This window comes from Pongo pygmaeus, chromosome 22 (genome assembly GCF_028885625.2).
Source record: "Pongo pygmaeus isolate AG05252 chromosome 22, NHGRI_mPonPyg2-v2.0_pri, whole genome shotgun sequence".
Taxonomy (NCBI): Eukaryota; Metazoa; Chordata; class Mammalia; order Primates; family Hominidae; genus Pongo; species Pongo pygmaeus.
Window position 1 is genome coordinate 25,133,104 of NC_072395.2, and position 18,808 is coordinate 25,151,911.

Genomic DNA, 18,808 nt, shown 5'->3' on the forward strand with positions numbered 1-18,808 from the left:
AACAAAGATTCACTTAAACAGAGGTATTATTAGTCATACTCATATGATATACAACTCAAAGTAAAAACACTTACTCAGATAAGCCTAGACCAAAATTTACATCTCCTCTATTGTGGGAAAGCGTTCCCGAACAACATTTTTCTGTCACTGTGCAATTTCCAGCAATTTTTTTTTTTCAGGTCACACCTCTCAAAGTATTTATCAACTATTTCTTATTTGCCAAAGTAAAAAAAATTAAAATTAACCCCTCCCATTTCTTTAAAATGGTTATCTCTAATAAAAGTTTTAATACTAACATAAAACAACGATAGGTAGACAACTGCTAAGTTTTAGAAGAAAATAATATAAAACATGAGATTCAGAGTGAGAAAATTAATTTCACAAGACAGTACTCTACCTCAGATTCCAGAGCAAACTCATCCTCTGTCACAGGCTGTACAACAGTATCCGGTCTGTAGAGACTCCTACGGAGCAAAAAGATACAACAAAAACGAGCACGTTCATTTCTTAAAAGAAAACAAAAACCGTCAGTCTATACATGCATGTCCCCTCCAAAAAAAAATGGTAAAACAAAGTCTGAGGAAACTCAGTTATCTGCATATTAAATAATATTTCCTGGTATAATTAAGATATGGCTTCCATTTTAGAAAACATTTCAGTTACCTATTTCTGCCTCCACCTCTCCCAAACTATGAAATATCCAATGCAGACTCACCCTTAAACCCGTAACAAATAGTGACAGGCATTATAACGGCACGGCCAGACAATAATTTGTCCTTATAAACTATCTACCCTAAAGGCTAAACTGAAAATCCAGTTGATATCTGACACAACTTTTCTTACTGAACTGGAGTAAACCTGATAACCTAAAACAAGGCAGAAAAGGCACTGTCTCTTCTCCATTATCTACTTCTGATTCAAAGACTAATCTGTGTCACTGGAAAATGAGAGTCTTGGATCTTCAGCATGTGAGCTACTTAAAGAGGGCCCACTGATTCTCTTCACCCTAGAACACTGCAGGGGGCCCCCTGAAACACTGCAAATGTTTGAAAGCTGAGTGTACAAAAGTCAAAGTACAAACGTATATGTTGTTAGGTTGTTATTGGGAATATCCTTCACAGAAGATTAAAACATTAGAAATTTTAAAATCCAATTATTGTCATTATATAGATCCTGCCTTATTCAGATCCACAAAAACCAGCAAGCTTAAGAACCTTCATAGACACTCAGATACCCAAGAGAGAGACTGCTGGAAAAGTCGCCCTCCTAAGTACTTATAGCTCCATTTCATTCATCACTATCTAAATATCTTCCTTCCTATGGGCTCCCACTTCTGGATCCCTCTTCTGCAGGGATCCGTGGCAATCTCCAATCTACATCTTCAGCCTAGGAAAGCCCAGATTCCTCAAAAGATGGGCTAACATAATTGAGAGTAGGAGCTCTCTATTCCTCTGCTTCTGGAAAGTAAGTTAGTCTCAGTCATCCACCCCAAGCATACGCATGTTACCAACTACCCAAAGGAAGCTTCACTGCTGGTTTGCCGGCCAATCCTACATTTGCCCTACCCTACATGTACATGAGAGAATTGAGAAAAGAGTCAGAAAAAAAGAGACATCCACCCTGGGTCACAGATCCATGTACTTAAGCAATCTCCAGCTCCCTAGTTCTTGAGGGATTCTAAGCCCTCTGTAAGCTGGGATGGAAGAAGATGATACCACATTCCTATCTGCTCCGGAGACCCTTTCCAGTGGCTCAAATTCTTTTAACATTTTTCAGTAAAACCTTGAAGTTTGTCAGTTCCTCCAGTTAAACAAACAAAAAGGCAGCACCCTCTTCAGAACTCCTTGAACGCCGTATTCTAATATGCCTTTCTTGATAGCTCCCAACATCCTGTGTTTTCAATTCCCTTATCTTTATCAAACTTGCATTAAACCAAATATTCAGATTTTTTCCTAAAACCCTCATTTCTATCCAACTAAAAGTTAGTTTCTCTTCAAATTTGGCTGTCCCCTGCAAATTCCATTCTTATGCACTTTCATTGGTTTCAACAACTCATTCCATTCTCATCCTCTTCCACTGTGTTCACTAGAGCCACTCCCTCTTTCTAAAACTAAAATCACTCAGTGACAGAATGATGTAAAAGAATACTGGGTTTTGAACAAAGAAACCTGAGTGCAATTCTCATTTCTCTGATTTACTGTATCCAAATAATTTTCTCTCTTTGAGTTTCAGGTTCTCCACCTGAACAAACCACTTAATCAGGATGATAAGCAAGGATTCAAGTACTAGAGGATATTTTGTTTAGTCTCCAGGATTTCTTAACATTCTGAAATTCTAAGTACCTCTGATTGTGTCTGTAGGAAAATGGGGAATATTTAGCTGCCATATATGAAAAGTATAAAAGAAGATGTTAAACCCTAAGAAAAGAAGTAGGAAATGTGAAAAGAAATCAATAAAATACTAAAATGTCATAGGAGGAAAAAAGAAGAATCCATAAAATAAGAAAAAGCTTCAGCAAACTAGGCAGGGTACTCACTTAATGAGAAAATCTAACTGGGTAGGCAGTAAGTAGAGAAATGAATTAGAAATATCTTTTTAATGTATGCTAAATATAGTTAACATAACATGGTCTATATTTAGATATTCTCCATGCACAGTAAGATAATATTTTTCTAGGACTGGCCTGGTGTTGCTTACGAAAAACTTAGTGTCCTGTGGCCTCAAGTAACTGATATCTGCCTTTAAAATTTTGATGGTTAAAAAAAATTTAATATGGTTACCACTGCCATTTCCAAAATATTTGGACAAACTTTTGGAGTATCCAGGCTTCTAAGGAATACTCTGAAGATAATATATAACAAAATGTGACTTTCTGAATTGATCTGAGTTAAACCAGTACTGTGATCGCATTGCTGCAGAGGTCTGCATCCATCTATGCTTAGGGGCAAATGAAGTGATTAGAGAGCAAGGCAATATGATGGTCAAATCATGGGTTGGCTACCTGTTAACCGTGGAATCATGAGCCAATATTTCAACCTCTTTAAAGCAGAGTTGCCTAATTAGTAAAAAAGCAATAATAGCACAAATAGTTTGTAAAGATGTGTGGAGATTACATGACCTGATAAATATTAGCATGTAATATGATGTCTAGCACAGAGTAGAACACTTAACGGATACTAGTTTCTATTCTCTCTATTCACTATGTTAACATATCACTTTAAAAAATCTGTGAAATCATACCTGTTTAAACACTGTTCAACAGCAGGAAGCACTATTAAACACAAAGTAAAATGCACTTTAAATCAACAATAGGAACCTATAAAATATTAAAAACATAAAAGAGCACAGTGACTTGTTCCTGTAATCTCAGCTACTCAAAAAGTTGCGGCAGAAGTATCATTTGAGAAGCCCAGGCATTTCAGACCAGCTTGGGCAACACAGAAACACTCTATCTTTATTTTTAAAAAGTTAAAAAAGTAAAAACACTTCTTGTTGGCAGGGCTCGGTGGGTCACGCCTGTAATCCCAGCACTTTGTGAGGCCGAGGTGGGTGGATCACTTGAGGTCAGGAGATCGAGACCAACCTGGCCAACATGGTGAAAGTCGGTCTCTAGTAAAAATAGAAAAATTACCAGGTTGGTGGTGCACAACTATAAACTCAGCTACTCAGGAGACTGAGACAGGAGACTGCCTTGAACCCAGAAGGTGAAAGTTGAAGTGAGCCAGGATCGTGCATGTCTTTCTTACTAGACATCAGAAGGATTTAAACCATTATACTACAAATATTCATCATGCTCTTTGACTTGCCTGACAATTGAGCAGGTACACAATGACAATTACATTTTAGATGAATGTACACTTCCAAGCTCCTCAGTGGAAGTGTCCCAAATTGGTCAGCTTGGATATGTGTTTGGTGAATCCTATTATATGGTATTCATTATTTTTCATACCCATGTGGTATAATAATGAGCCTACACTTTTGTATTTTCTGGTTTAACCTTCAGAAAGTTTTGTCAGTCACTCATGGGAACAAGGTATAATATACAAACCTCATCAAAATGTATAAAAATTATCAAATTTGATATATTTACACAAAATAAAGTTGCTACAAGCATTAGATATGAATAAGGTTGTCCATTTGGAAATCACTCCAATATTCATTAAAAATAAATATTTTAGGAGTCAAAGAATTTAACATTATTTTTGTTTCTAAAATACTCTGGTTTGAATGATCATGTTATTCTCTAAAGTATTTTCAATAAATTGCTATTTTATCCAAAAGTTAGCTCTCTGAACAACAAAGCCAGGTATGCATATTTACATTTATCTCATTTGACTAACTGATAACAACAAAACATATATCTCTGATGCTCAATAATAACAAAGAGGAGTAACAGGCGACTATGGTTTATCACAATTCTAGCACTCTATCCTGCTTCCAGTAGTTCCTGGAGCAGCCAAAATCAAATCTTCCTTCATGCAAACATTCTAAATGCATCTGAAGTGAGTTCCCTCAGGTTTCCTCAGCAGAAACCCTGAAATTAAATAAATAACTTCTTTTCCCTTCTTCCTGCATCACAATCCCTCTTCCCTGAGGAAAATAATTACTACATCAGTGGTCTCCTTACTTCTTGTTCTACAGTGTTTATGGCTTATTACGATCACTTCTTCCCTCTGGTTTTAGCAGGATGATCTGGCGCCTATAATTTCTAGTACTTCATCTTGTTCTCCTTCCCCTCTTGATGGAAACATGCTGTAGAATTAAAGCAAAATTATGCTGTCCCCTCAGGCTGTTATGTCTTGAACTGCTCTCCAATGGTTCTTCTTCCCAATTTCAAAGTAGGGAAGTCTATAATCTTACTACTCAGATCATGGCCAAAAATCAGCAGAATCACCATCACTGCAGAACTTATTACAAATGCAGAATCTCAGGCCCGCTGAATCAGAATGCGCAGCTTCAATGAGCCCCCTGCTGATTTATTCGGGGAAGGGAAGTTCTCCTGTATCTTGAGTGTACCTGACATTAAATGTGTATTGCAAAATTACCTGTCCCAGATTTTTGTTCATCTTTTACTTCCGTGGCTATGTTCGAAACAGAATCTTTCTTGTCACTTGTATCCTGAACGGGATTTCAAACAAAATAATCAATACATACAGTATATTTCATAGACTATACAGTTAATAATTCAAAATATGAATGAGAGTGTAATACCTTCAAGGCCGGTTGTTTCGGAGAAGACACTGAAAACCAAAAGGGATACATAATCACTCATATGTAAATATGATAAAGTTATCCATACTTTCATGTATCCTCCTGCCTGAATTAGCATAGGCTTTGATGTTTTCTACTTTGTGTATTGGGACAGGAACATGACAGAATTACACTGTGTAGAAAACAGAAGTATAGTCTTCACGAAACAAACACTTCCAATTTCATACGTAATATTATTCTTCGTATGTCTATTACTACAATAAAAGAGTGTCTATATCAATGTGGATATGCCGAGTGATGACGACAAATGTGATCTAAAATCAGAGCAGCAACTCACACACTTGGGAATCAATGTCGAAGCAGGTGATTAATGCTCCTGCTTGTTTTTCATCAAGGCATCAGAGGGATTTATACCTTTATACTACAAATATTTATCATGCTCTTAAACTTGCCTGACAATTGAGCAGGTACACAATGACAATGGCACTTCAGTTGAATGTACACTTCCCAAGTGCTCTGCGGAAGTGTCCCAAACTGATCAGCTTAAATATATGTTTGGTGAATCCTAGTATATAATACTCTTTATTTCTCACACCCCTGTGGTGTCATAATGTGCCTACATTTCTTGTATCCTCTAGTTTAGCCTTCAGGAAGTTTCTTCATCCACTCAGGGCAAGAAGGTATAATATATAAACCTCATCAAAAAGTATTATAAACCATCAAATTTGGCATACTTGTACAAAATAAAGTTACTAAAAGCATTAGATATGAATAAGCTTTTCCATTTGGAAATTGCTCTGATATTCATTGAAAATAACCACTTTAGGAGTCAATTAATGAATTCAACATTATTTTTGTTTCTAAAATAGTCTGGTTTGAAGGATCATGTTCTTCTCTAAAGTATTTTCATTAAATTGCTATTTTATCCAAAAGTTAGCTCTCTGAACAACAAAGACACTGTATGCATATTTACATTTATCTCATTTGACTAACTGATAACAACAAAACATATATCTCTGATGCCCAATAATAACAAAGAGGAGTAACAGGTGACTATGGTTTATCACAATTCTAGCACTCTATCCTGCTTCCAGTAGTTCCTGGAGCAGCCAAAATCAAATCTTCCTTCATGCAAACATTCTAAATGCATCTGAAGTGAGTTCCCTCAGGTTTCCTCAGCAGAAATCCTGAAATTAAAGAAATAACTTCTTTTCCCTTCTTCCTGCCTCACAATCCCTCTTCCCTGAGGAAAATAATTACTTCACCAGTGGTCTCATTACCTCTCGTTCTACAGTGTTTATGGCTTATTACGATCACTTCTTCCCTCTGGTTTTAGCAGTATGATCTGGCACCTATAATTTCTAGCACTTTATCTTGTTCTCCTTCCCCTCTTGATGGAAACATGCTGTAGAATTAAAGCAAAATTATGCTGTCCCCTCAGCCTGTTATGTCTTGAACTGCTCTCCAATGATTCTTCCCAATTTCAACATAGGGAAATCTATAATCTTACTACTCAGATCATGGCCAAAAATCAGCAGAATCACCATCAATCCAGAACTTATTACACATGCAGAATCTCAGGCCCGCTGAATCAGAATGCGCAGCTTCAATGAGCCCCCTGCTGATTTATTCGGGGAAGGGAAGTTCTCCTGTATCTTGAGTGTACATGACATTAAATGTGTATTGCAAAATTACCTGTCCCAGATTTTTGTTCATCTTTTATTTCCGTGGCTACGTTTGAAACAGAATCTTTCTTGTCACTTGTATCCTGAATGGGATTTCAAACAAAATAATCAATACATACAGTATATTTCATAGACTATACAGTTAATAAATCAAAATATGAATGAGAGTGTAATACCTTCAAGGCCGGTTGTTTCTGAGAAGACACTGAAAACCAAAAGGGATACATAATCACTCGTATGTATATATGAAAAATTATGCATACTTTCATGCAGTGTTAGCATCAAGCTGTATCCTCCTGCCTGAATTAGCATAGGCTTTGATGTTTTCTACTTTGTGTATCGGGACAGGAACATGACAGAATTACACCGTAGAAAACAGAAGTATAGTCTTCACGAAACAAACACTTCCAATTTCATACGTAATATTATTCTTCGTATGTCTATCACTACAATAAAAGAGTGTCTATATCAATGTGGATATGCCGAGTGATGAGGACAAATGTGATCTAAAATCAGAGCAGCAACTCACACACTTGGGAATCAATGTCGAAGCAGGTGATTAATGCTCCTGCATGTTTTTCATTAAGGCATCAGAGGGATTTATACCTTTATACTACAAATATTTATCATGCTCTTAAACTTGCCTGACAATTGAGCAGGTACACAATGACAATGGCACTTCAGTTGAATGTACACTTCCCAAGTGCTCTGTGGAAGTGTCCCGAACTGATCAGCTTAAATATATGTTTGGTGAATCCTAGTATATAATACTCTTTATTTCTCACACCCCTGTGGTGTCATAATGTGCCTACATTTCTTGTATCCTCTAGTTTAGCCTTCAGGAAGTTTCTTCATCCACTCATGGCAAGAAGGTATAATATATAAACCTCATCAAAAAGTATTATAAACCATCAAATTTGGCATACTTATACAAAATAAAGTTACTAAAAGCATTAGATATGAATAAGCTTTTCTATTTGGAAATTGCTCTGATATTCATTGAAAATAACCACTTTAGGAGTCAATTAATGAATTCAACATTAGTTTTGTTTCTAAAATAATCTGGTTTGAAGGATCATGTTCTTCTCTAAAGTATTTTCAATAAATTGCTATTTTATCCAAAAGTTAGCTCTCTGAACAACAAAGCCAGTGTATGCATATTTACATTTATCTCATTTGACTAACTGATAACAACAAAACATATATCTCTGATGCCCAATAATAACAAAGAGGGGTAACAGATGACTATGGTTTATCACAATTCTAGCACTCTATCCTGCTTCCAGTAGTTCCTGGAGCAGCCAAAATCAAATCTTCCTTCATGCAAACATTCTAAATGCATCTGAAGTGAGTCCCATCAGGTTTCTGCAGCAGAAACCCCAAAATTACATAAATAACATCTTCTTTTCCCTCTTTCTTGCCTCTCAATCCCTCTCCTTGAGTGAAATAATTACTACATCAGAGGTCTCCTTAGTTCTCTTTCTACATTGTTTATGGATTATTCCGATCACTTCTTCCATGTGGTTTTAACAATATGACCTGATGCCTATAATTTTTATTACTTAATCTCTTTCTCCTTCCCTTTACGATGGAAACATGCTGTAGAATTAAAGCAAGAATATGCTGTTCCTTAGCCTGTTATATCTTGCTCTGCGCTCCAATCGTTCTTGCCAATTTCACTGTGGGGAAGAATACAATCTTACTACTCAGATCATGACCAAGGACCAGTAGCATCAGCGTCAACCAAGAACTTATTACAAAAGCGGAATCTCAGGCCTGCTGAATCAGAATGTGCAGATTCAATGAGCCCCCTGCGATTTATTTCAGGGAAGAGAAGTTCTCTTCTATCCTGAGTGAACATGACATTAAATATGTATTGCAAAATTACCTGTTCCAGATTTTTCTCCATCCTTTATTTCTGTGGCTATATTTGAAACAGAATCTTTCTTGTCACTTGTAGCCTGAATGGGACTTGAAACAAAATAATCAATACATAAAGTATATTTCACAGACTATATAGTTAATAGTTCAAAACAGAAATGAATGTGTAATTACCTTCAAGGCTGGTTGAGAAGACACTGAAAAGCAAAAGGGATACATAATCAATCATATGTAAATATGATAAAATTATCCATACATTCATGCACTGTTACCATCAAGCTGTATCCTCCTGCCCCTATTAGTTTAGGTTTTTATGTTTTATACTTTGTGTCTTGGGACTGGAACATGACAGAAATACACTGAAGAAAACACCAATACGGGCTTCATGAAATATACACTTACAATTTCAAATGTGATATGATTTGTCATATGTCTAAAACTAAAATGAAACAGTATCAGTATCAATGTGGATATGCGGAGGGATAAAAACAAATGTGGTCTAAAAACAGAGGAGCAACTCATGCACCTGGGAATCAATGTCAAAGCAGGTGGTACATGCTCTCACATGTCTTTAGTGCAAGAGATGAGAAGGAAATACACCATTATACTGCAACCATTCATCATGCTCTTTAACTTGCCCAGTAACTGAGAAGGTACACAATTACGATGACACTTGAGCTGAATGTACACTTCACATCTCCTCAGTGGAAGTGTCCTAAATTGATCAGCTTGGATATATGTTTTGTGAATCCTAGTAGATAGTATTCATTATTTCTCAGATCTATGTGGTGTAATAATTGCCCAAGTTTCTTGTGTTCTCTAGTTCAGCCTTCCGAAAGTTTTTTCATCCACTCACGGCAATAAGGTATAATATATAAACCTCAATAAAAAGTATCATCATTTATCAATATTGACATACTTCTACAAAATAAAACTACTACAAGCATTAGATATTAATAAGCTTTCACATTTGGAAATGACTCCAATATTCATTGAAAATAACCATTTTATGAATCAATTCATGAATTCAACATTATTCTTGTTTCTAAAATAGTCTGAAGTATCATGTTATTCTCTAAAGAATTTTCATTAAATTGCTATTGTATCCAAAAGTTAGCTCCTTGAAAAACAAAGCCAATGTATACACATTCATGTTTATTTCATTTGAATAACTAATATCAACAAAATCTTTGTCTCTGATTCCCAATAGTAACAAAGAGAAGTAACGAGTCACTGTGGTTTATCTGAATTCTAGTACACTTTCCTTCTTCCAGTAGTTTCTGGAGCAGCCAAAATCAAATCATCTTTCATGCAAATATTCTAAATGCATCTGAAGTGAGTTCAGTTAGAGTCATAATTTAAAAAATCATTTTCTTTGTACTCATGAAGGCTCCTAATATTCCTACATTTCCCGGATTCAGCAGTTCAGCTCTTTTGCCATCTCTTTTTCCACTTCTGCAAAAACATACATGTCAAAGAAATCATGCATAATCAGATTCCCATGTAAATAAGGTAAACAAAATCTCTAAATCACAAGAGACTTCTTTTCTTATTAATAACCAACCAAATATGTACATATGTACATATATATATATATATATGTCATGATTGCCAAGAATATTGGTAGTTTTTTTTAGTACTCAAGATATACATCTTTTATTACTTTGTTTCTAAAGCTAGTTTGATATAATATACCACAGGGGTCTTTCAGGTCCTTTTAGGAAATAACTACCTCAGCAAACACAGCTTTCCTAAAGAAAAAAAAAAACACTTTTTCTAGATTAAGCTGCATCCCAATATGCTAACTGATGTGAACGAAGCACATATTATCGATGTGCAAAACTTCTAGGGAGGAGAAATGAAACCCTGGGGGTCACCCTCATCCTTCTAACTTCCGCTTTCCATTAAGTGACTCCCCACAAGTCTCCTCATCAGAAACCTCCAAATTACCTAGCTAGCTGCTTTCTTTGTTCTGCCCAATTTGACATACGCTCTTTTTCGTTCCTAAATCTAATATCCATATTGGTGGACTTCATTCTTTGCCCTCCACATTCATTTCTTCATTATTCTCACCACCACTGTATTGTGATATCTGTACAATCCCATTCTGACACATGTGAAGATAAGGTTTTGCTTTATTAAAATGTTAAATGTATCAGACACTTGACTAACGTGTACAAATTCCTTCTTCACAAAAGCAGCCCCATGGCCTCTTAGACACTCTTTCACAGCCTCATAGACACTCTTTCACAGCTGTTCTTCACTCACATCGGTTTGAGTATCTATCATCTCTCATTTTGTCTCTATGCTTTCACCTCATATTATGAGTTATTATCATAGGCTCAGCAGCCTATCTTCCCTATTTTCCTCTCCAGGAGACAGTACTGAGTAGTAAATTAGAATCTTCCAGGATATGAACACTTTCATGTACACAAGACTTTGTGGAGCTATTTTATGTTTAACTACGCATAAAACCACTATGTCTATGCCTTCCAGAGAAACGGGCTCTGAAATATTATGGAACATAACCTATTTAAAAACTTCTTTAACTACAATGACACTGCCTCTCCTCAATGCACCAACGTCTTCAGAAATAACTTGTGAAGACTTGAAAACATGTCACTAATTGACATGAAAAATGAAGAATGATGTAATTTTTTGCAGGTATAAATAAGACACGCTGAGATCCTTACTAGATCCAAGAAGAGCAGAGTGCCATGAGACAGGAAATAAATATGGAACAGAAATATTTTCATTTGTAATGAAAATTATTCTATTTACAGTTTTCAGAAGAGAAAAAATACACACACACACACACAAACACACACACATTCACACACAAAAACCAGAGCAATACGGCTTTACAGAGTGTTTTTTCTTCAAGGGCCTATTTGTCATTTGACATCTGGGAACACTCTATAGGGATCAACAAAGGGGTTCTAAATTGTGACCTGAGTAGTTTAGAGTTTAACATTCATGAGGGGGAGCCGAGAGGACAAGTAACACTTTGACCATTGGCCATTTCCTCTCCTTACTGTCATTCTCTGAAAAGCACACACTGGATTTTCTCAGCGTCATGACATGTCAAAAAGACAGGCTTTAAGGGGGAAACAGTTGCAATCAACACGGCCATGGGAGAGATACAGCTATGCTTGCTGGGATTTCCAATACTTCTGTTTCATTTCTAATATAGTACAAAACAATAAAAGCTACCAAGTGAGCATATCCATGCTGGTACGTCATCATATTTATGTCCATATGGTATCAGCATGAAGACAGCATAATTAAATATGCTGCAGTCATCACATGGCATATCATGAGATCATACAATAAATCAAATACCTCACTGGGTCAATGTGGATAGATCTGAAATATATATCACTGATTTTACAAAGACCAAGTTGCAGTCATTGTGTGCACTGTCTGAACTTTTCTACAAGGTTTTAATACACAAAATCAAGTTCTGCGTGTTATCTATGGATGTGCACATATGTTGTAACAGGTTTTTAATGTGTATTTGGGTGATTTATTTTTCATTTTTTTAAAAAAAATTTTAATTCAAGTTCTTGGTTACATGTTGTCAATAAGTTTTAGTAGTATAGAAAACCCTAAGACCATAACAGCTCAGAATGACTGTCTTAAAAGGCTATGTCTACCAAAGAGTCAGGAAAGCATGACTACTTACTTTCTTCATTTTTAAAACTCAGAGGTACAAAACGCACACTCCCAAATAAAACTGCACACAAGTTATTTAGTTTAATTAGATCCCATTTGTCAATTTTGGCTTTTGTTGCCATTGCTTTTGGTGTTTTAGTCATGAAGTATTTGCCCATGCCTATGTACTGAATGGTACTGCCTAGGTTTTCATCCAGGGTTTTCATACATTTAGAACTTACTTTTAAGTCTTTAATGCATCTTGAGTTAATTTTTGTATAAAGTGTAAGGAAGGGGTCCAGTTTCAGTTTCCTGCATAAGGCTAGCCAGTTTTCCCAACAACATTTATTAAATAGGGAATCCTTTTTTTTTTTTCTTTTATTATTATTATTATTATTATTATACTTTAGGTTTTATGGGAATCCTTTCCCCATTGCTTTTGTCAGGTTTTTTAAAGATCAGATGGTGTAGATGTATGGCATTATTTCTGAGGCCTCTGTTCTGTTCTATTGGTCTATATATCTGTTTTGGTACCAGTACCATGCTGTTTTCATTACTGTAGCCTTGTAGTATAGTTTGAAGTCAGGTAGCATGATGCCTCCAGCTTTGTTCTTTTTGCTTAGGATTGTCTTGGCTATATGGGCTCTTTTTTTGGTTCCATATGAAATTTCCAGTAGTTTTTTCTAATTCTGTGAAGAAAGTCAATGGCAGTCTATAGCATTGAACCTATAAATTACTTTGGGCAGTATGGCCATTTTCATGATATTGATTCTTCTATGCCAAAAAATAATGACTACAGCTACCTGGATGCTCTCCAAATCCAATCCTTTTGGGATTTTATGAAAGCTTCATTACATAGGCATGACTGATTAATTGAACATTTAGCCCCTCTCACATCCCAGGAGGTGAGGGGTGGTGCTGGAAGTCCCAACCCTCTAATCACACCCTGATCTCTCTGATGATGAGTCCCACCCTGAAGCCATCTGGAGGCTGCCTGCCATAAGTCAATCATTAGCATATAAATGATATCATGTTGGAAATTCTGAAGATTTTAGGAGTTGTATGACAGAAAATGCGGTTGAAGACCAAATATATATTTCATAATATGACATTGGTGGTTTTATTGACTGCAGATTCAGTTACCCATGGTCAACTATGGTCCATAAATAAAATTCCAGATGTATATACATCATAAGGTTTAAATTGCATAAGATTCTGAGTAGTATGACAAAATTTGAGCCATTACATTCCAGTCTGCCCAAGATGTGAATCATCCCTTTGTCAAGTGCATACACATTATATATGATATCTGCTCATTAGTCATTGACATAATCTGTTCCTAACATCCAACCAACAATATCATCATGGCTCACGGATCCAAGATCACGGGAAGCAGATGATCTTCTTTCTGACATATAGTCAAATAGAAGGTCAATAGTAGCCTAAGACTACATGGCAATGCCTACTGCATTTGCCTCACTTATCACATAGCCAATTTATCATCTCACATCAGTGCAGAAAGTAGGGTGACTATAGTACATGATATTTTGTGAGCTCACATTCACATAACTTTTATTACAGTATATTGTTACAATTGATCTATTTTACCATTAGATATTATTAATCTTATTGTGCCTAATTTATGCATTAAATTTTATTATAGATATATATTTTTTTAAAAAACTATTGTACACTTAGAGTTCAGCACTATTCATGTTTTCAGGCATTCACTAAGGGTCTTGAAATGTATCCCCCATGTATAAGAGGAAATTATTGTACTTATTTTGATGAAACATAACAGTTTCTCCACCTCTTCAGTTTAAACTATTCAGGATAAAGCATTCTAATATAAAAAATCTAGGTCTATGAAAACTGTACTCTATTCTATGGCAAAATACAGCATACAGACCAGGGTCATGGATCCCTGCAAAGATTTTTCAGCTGCCAGTGCAGAAGAGCCTAACAGAGATCAGTGTCCTTACTCTCACTAATCCTCTCCTAGGGAAGATTCTGGTAAGTTTGCTTAGTTCTAGCTATTCATTCACCCTATGTAGGGCACAAACAATGCTTAAATTCAGCTTTCATTTTAGCTCCTTCAAAAAAACACACACAGAGGAAATAGCACTCCCTTAAAAGCTTATCCAATCTGAGTCTTGTCTCCTTGTCAGAGAGAAGCTTATAAAGAAACACTGGGGAGGTATGGCAAGTTGCCAGGGAGGACTTTCTAATATATAAAATATATATAAAGGAACCATAAACTCACTGGAGCTACCAAGATGTGTCAACAGTTGTCCCACTACCTAGTGGGAAAGACAACAACAACAACAAATCTTTGTCACTTTAGGTAAACAAAAATAGTATGACTCTCTTGGCATTTTTCATGATGGAGAGCCTAGTTATAAGTGAGTTATGTTATAATAATATAGACTGTTTTCAAACTGATCCCTCAAAGAAAGAAGGTCAATAAGAAACATATTTGTATGCCTATAGTATTCACTAGCTGGTCTTATTTCCAACTGCAAGGTAAACAGGAAAGACTTTCTGACTCCAGTTTTATAAAGTACAGCCACTTGAGATTGTGCCTTTCCACTTCTAGTCTATCTGGACCCATCTCACAGAGAAGGATGATCCAGTTAGTGCTGTGTAATACACAGCACGAAGTCATTTTCCTCAACCCTCCTTATTATGTGGCAAATGTCTATATAAATTATGCTTTTTCAACATGTAAAGCATATGCCATTAAATCCTACATTAATAAACTAAAAGCAAAAAAGCAAAATGGATAGCTTAATTAATACATTCAATTATCTTGGAAATTTATGTTTTGTAATATTGAAAAAGATATCCACTATATTATCCTTAATATATGACTATGCTGGATATATCAAAACTATGGAGACAGCAAAAATATTAGTAGTTGACAGGGGTTAGTTGGGAGGGAGGAATAAAAAAAGAGAGACGAATTTCAGGGCAGCGAAAGTATTCTAATGGCAGGTACATTTATTATACATTTGTCCAACTATATAGAAGGTACAATACCAAGAGGGAACTTAAATATAAACTATGGACTTTGGGTGATTATTATGATCCAGCAATGTAAGCTTCTCAGTTGTAACAAACGTACCACTCAGGTGGGAGATATTGATAATGGGGGGAGCTATGCATGTGAGGGGGGATGGCATATATGAAAAATCTCTTTAGGTTCTTTTCAATATTGCTGAGAATATAAAATTGCTCTTAAAATAAAGTTATTAATTTTTTTAAAAGATTTTCACTGAATCTTCTATTACTAATATATTGCTATAATATATTGCCATATATTATAGCAAGATGTACTCAATTTGAAACACAATATGAATATTCTCTCCAGAATTACAGTATATAAAAGTACATAAAGCAAATAACTGTATTAACAGGCAAGAAAATAACTGATGATTGATTTTTTAAATTTCATAATTATAAACAGAAATTTAACAAAATATAACACAAAACTGAATCATCTATATAATTAAAATGAAACATTTTTTATTTTAACTTTAAATCAGAAATCATTACTTATTTTATCTAACCATTTCACTGAAAGGTTAATCGAATAAGAACAGATTATAATTACCTAATATTACCATAGTAACTTCTGTATAGAAACCTGTTAGTCACCAAAATTCCAAAATCTAACAGCACAGAAACTTAATATTTCATATTAAGTTGCAACTGATGCAAATGAAATAAGCACCATGCTATATCACCATGTTATTCACTATTAAATAGAATTTTTAAGACACTAAAATTAAGTTGGGGCTGTAACTGCTGTGAAGAAAATAATTCATATAACAGTCGTAAGACTGTCATTCTTAGAAAAGCCTACATGCAAAACTGGCCCTTTGGTGGTGTTTGGAAATTTGCATTTTAAAGGTTTGTCACCATTTCCTGAGAAAAGTAACTCACTGTACCTAAACTGTTTGCATAAACAATGTGGTTGACTCTGAACATCTGCTTTTCTTCTGGAAGTGTGGAATTTGTGCGTATGTGTGAGAGAGAATGCCTATGTAACCAGCTTCCATAAAAACCTTGGACACTGTCTAGTCAGACTCATACTGGTAGACAATAGTGCCCAGGTGCTGTCAAAACGCGAAGCTGCAGGAATTCAGCACATCCTGGTGACGCCACAGGAGACGGCTCCCGGAAGCTTGTGCCCGGCTTCCCCAAGACTTGCCACATGCCCCTTTGCCCTGAGCCAATTTTACTTTGTATTCTTTCACTGTAACAAATCAAAGCCCAGAGTAGGACTGTTTGCTGAGTCCTTACAAGTGAATCACCAAACACAGAGGTGGTCTTGGGAAACTCTGACATAATGGCATTATATGAAATTAGTTTTCCTTAAGGTGATGTGACCTGTGACTACAATCAGAGGCTGTTTATAGAATACCTTTCCCTAATCTGTTTTCCTTAACAGTTGCCTTTGAGATTCCTGTATTTCCACATGAATACATCCATAAAGGAATAGAAATAATTATGCCAAAAAAAAAAAAGAAAAACAAGCAGCAATCCTATTTTAACCAGAATAAAAAATTGAGAATATGGATGATTAAAAATATACCCCATAGTATGAAAGCTTCTAGAAGAGAAACAAAAAGATCACAGCCAATTGTCTTCAACTCACCAAGGTTTCTTTTATAATAATTGGGGATCAGGCCAGGTGCAATGACACGCACCTGTAGTCCCAACTACTCCAACGGCTGAGGCAGGAAGATTGCTTGAGATCAAAAGTTCGAGGTTGCAGTGGAGATTGTGCCTGTGAATAACCATTGCACTCCAGCCTGGGAAACAGAGTGAGACCCTGTCTGTAAAATGTATTAGTAGGCTGGGGGCGGTGGCTCATGCCTGTAATCCAAACACTTTGGGAGGCTGGGGCGGGCAGATCACAAGGTCAGGAGATGGAGACCATCCTGGCTAACACGGTGAAACCCCATCTCTACTAAAAATATAAAAATTAGCTGGGCGTGCTGGTGCACGCCTATAGTCCCAGCTACTTGGGAGGCTGAGGCAGGAGAAGCACTTGAACCCAGGAGGCAGAGGTTGCAGTGAGCCGAGATCACACCACTGCACTCCAGCCTGGGCAACAGAGCGAGACTCAGTCTCAAAAAATATATATATTAATAAAAACATATGTAAAATAATTTTCATCATTCTGGTCATTGTGATAATTATAGAAATATATGTAGCCACCGGATATAATACTGTACTATTGATCATAGAGCTCACCTAATTTGTTTCTAATCTTTTTTCTTAAGTTCTTATAAAACTAAAAATATCTATTAAAACTAAAAATCATCTGTTAAAGGCAGTTCTTCACAGAACAGGTCAAAACGTCAAAAACTGCATTTAAAATGTAGGAGGAGTTATCCACTTCTCCTCCCAAACAGTGGGTTTTTATTATTAAGGGCCAATAGGAATTTAAACTCATTTTGGGGAATAAAGGAAGTTATGGACCAGCACGATGGCTCATGACTATAATTCCAGCACTTTGGGAGGCTGAGGCAGAAGGATCACTTGAAGCCAAAATTTTGAGACTGGCCTGGGCAACAGAGAGAGACCCTTGTCTCTAAAAAATAAAAAATAAAAAAGTTAGCTTGGGGTGGTGGCATATGCTAGTAGCAGTCTCAGCGACTTAGGAGGCTGAAGTAAGAGGACCACTTGAACCCAGAAGTTTGAGGCTGCAGTGAGCTATGATCACACTATTGCACTCCAGCCTGGGAAACTGCAAAAGACTCAATTTCAAAAAAAAAAAAAAATCAAGAAAGTTATATATAGATGGTTAAAGGTGTGGTAATCCAACTGACCAAATATTCCAGCTAAGTAACAGATTACCAATATTTGAAGAAATATAATACCAGAAAAGTGTTTTACATTAAAACTATGTCAAGTTTGAAAAGTTAAAAGACACCTTAAGTGTCTTAACTTAATTTGAAAATTTAAAAGACATTTAAAGTTTGAAAATTTAAAAGAAACTTAAAATCTTAAAGGACCAGCATCACTTACACTGTCATTGTGCTAAAGATATAAAGAAGTTTAGAATTAAAGATTAATAGAATACCAGATATACTTTAGAATAGGTAGCTAAATCTCTTAAAAGAAAATCATATATAGTTGTCAAAAATACCTATGTTAGGAGTGTGTTCTAATAATATTTTCTTTAGGGATGAAATTCAAAAGAAAACAGTAAAAGCAGAGATATTAGAAGAGGTCATGAAAAGGACACTAAAACAAAGTGTCCCAGAACACAGAGACTTGGTATTCTTAGAATATCACCTTATATTTTTCTCCATAACATTATATAAAAGATGTCAGCTTCTCCAAACTGCTCCTCTGTAGACTAC

General features: G+C 35.8%; 1 protein-coding gene across 6 annotated transcripts in view; it reads right to left on the minus strand.

Annotated features, from left to right (window-relative positions):
• Positions 1-402: 402 nt before the first annotated feature.
• Positions 403-18,808, minus strand: part of LOC129022327 (ankyrin repeat domain-containing protein 36A-like) — a 34,258-nt gene continuing 15,852 nt past the window's right edge. The window contains exons 7-13 of one of the 6 annotated variants that reach the window (XM_054468445.2): positions 8,952-8,974; positions 8,785-8,857; positions 7,073-7,101; positions 6,907-6,979; positions 5,212-5,240; positions 5,046-5,118; positions 403-464 (exon numbers count right to left, since the gene is read on the minus strand). In XM_054468445.2, the coding sequence (XP_054324420.1) occupies positions 427-464; positions 5,046-5,118; positions 5,212-5,240; positions 6,907-6,979; positions 7,073-7,101; positions 8,785-8,857; positions 8,952-8,974 (338 nt within the window). In that variant the 3' untranslated portion in view covers positions 403-426. Of the gene's footprint in view, positions 465-2,341; positions 3,272-5,045; positions 5,119-5,211; positions 5,241-6,906; positions 6,980-7,072; positions 7,102-8,784; positions 8,868-8,951; positions 8,975-9,921; positions 10,233-17,091; positions 17,249-18,808 lie in introns of those variants that run through there. The other 5 variants (XM_063659702.1, XR_008496368.2, XR_010125256.1 and 2 more) reach the window with 5 other exon arrangements.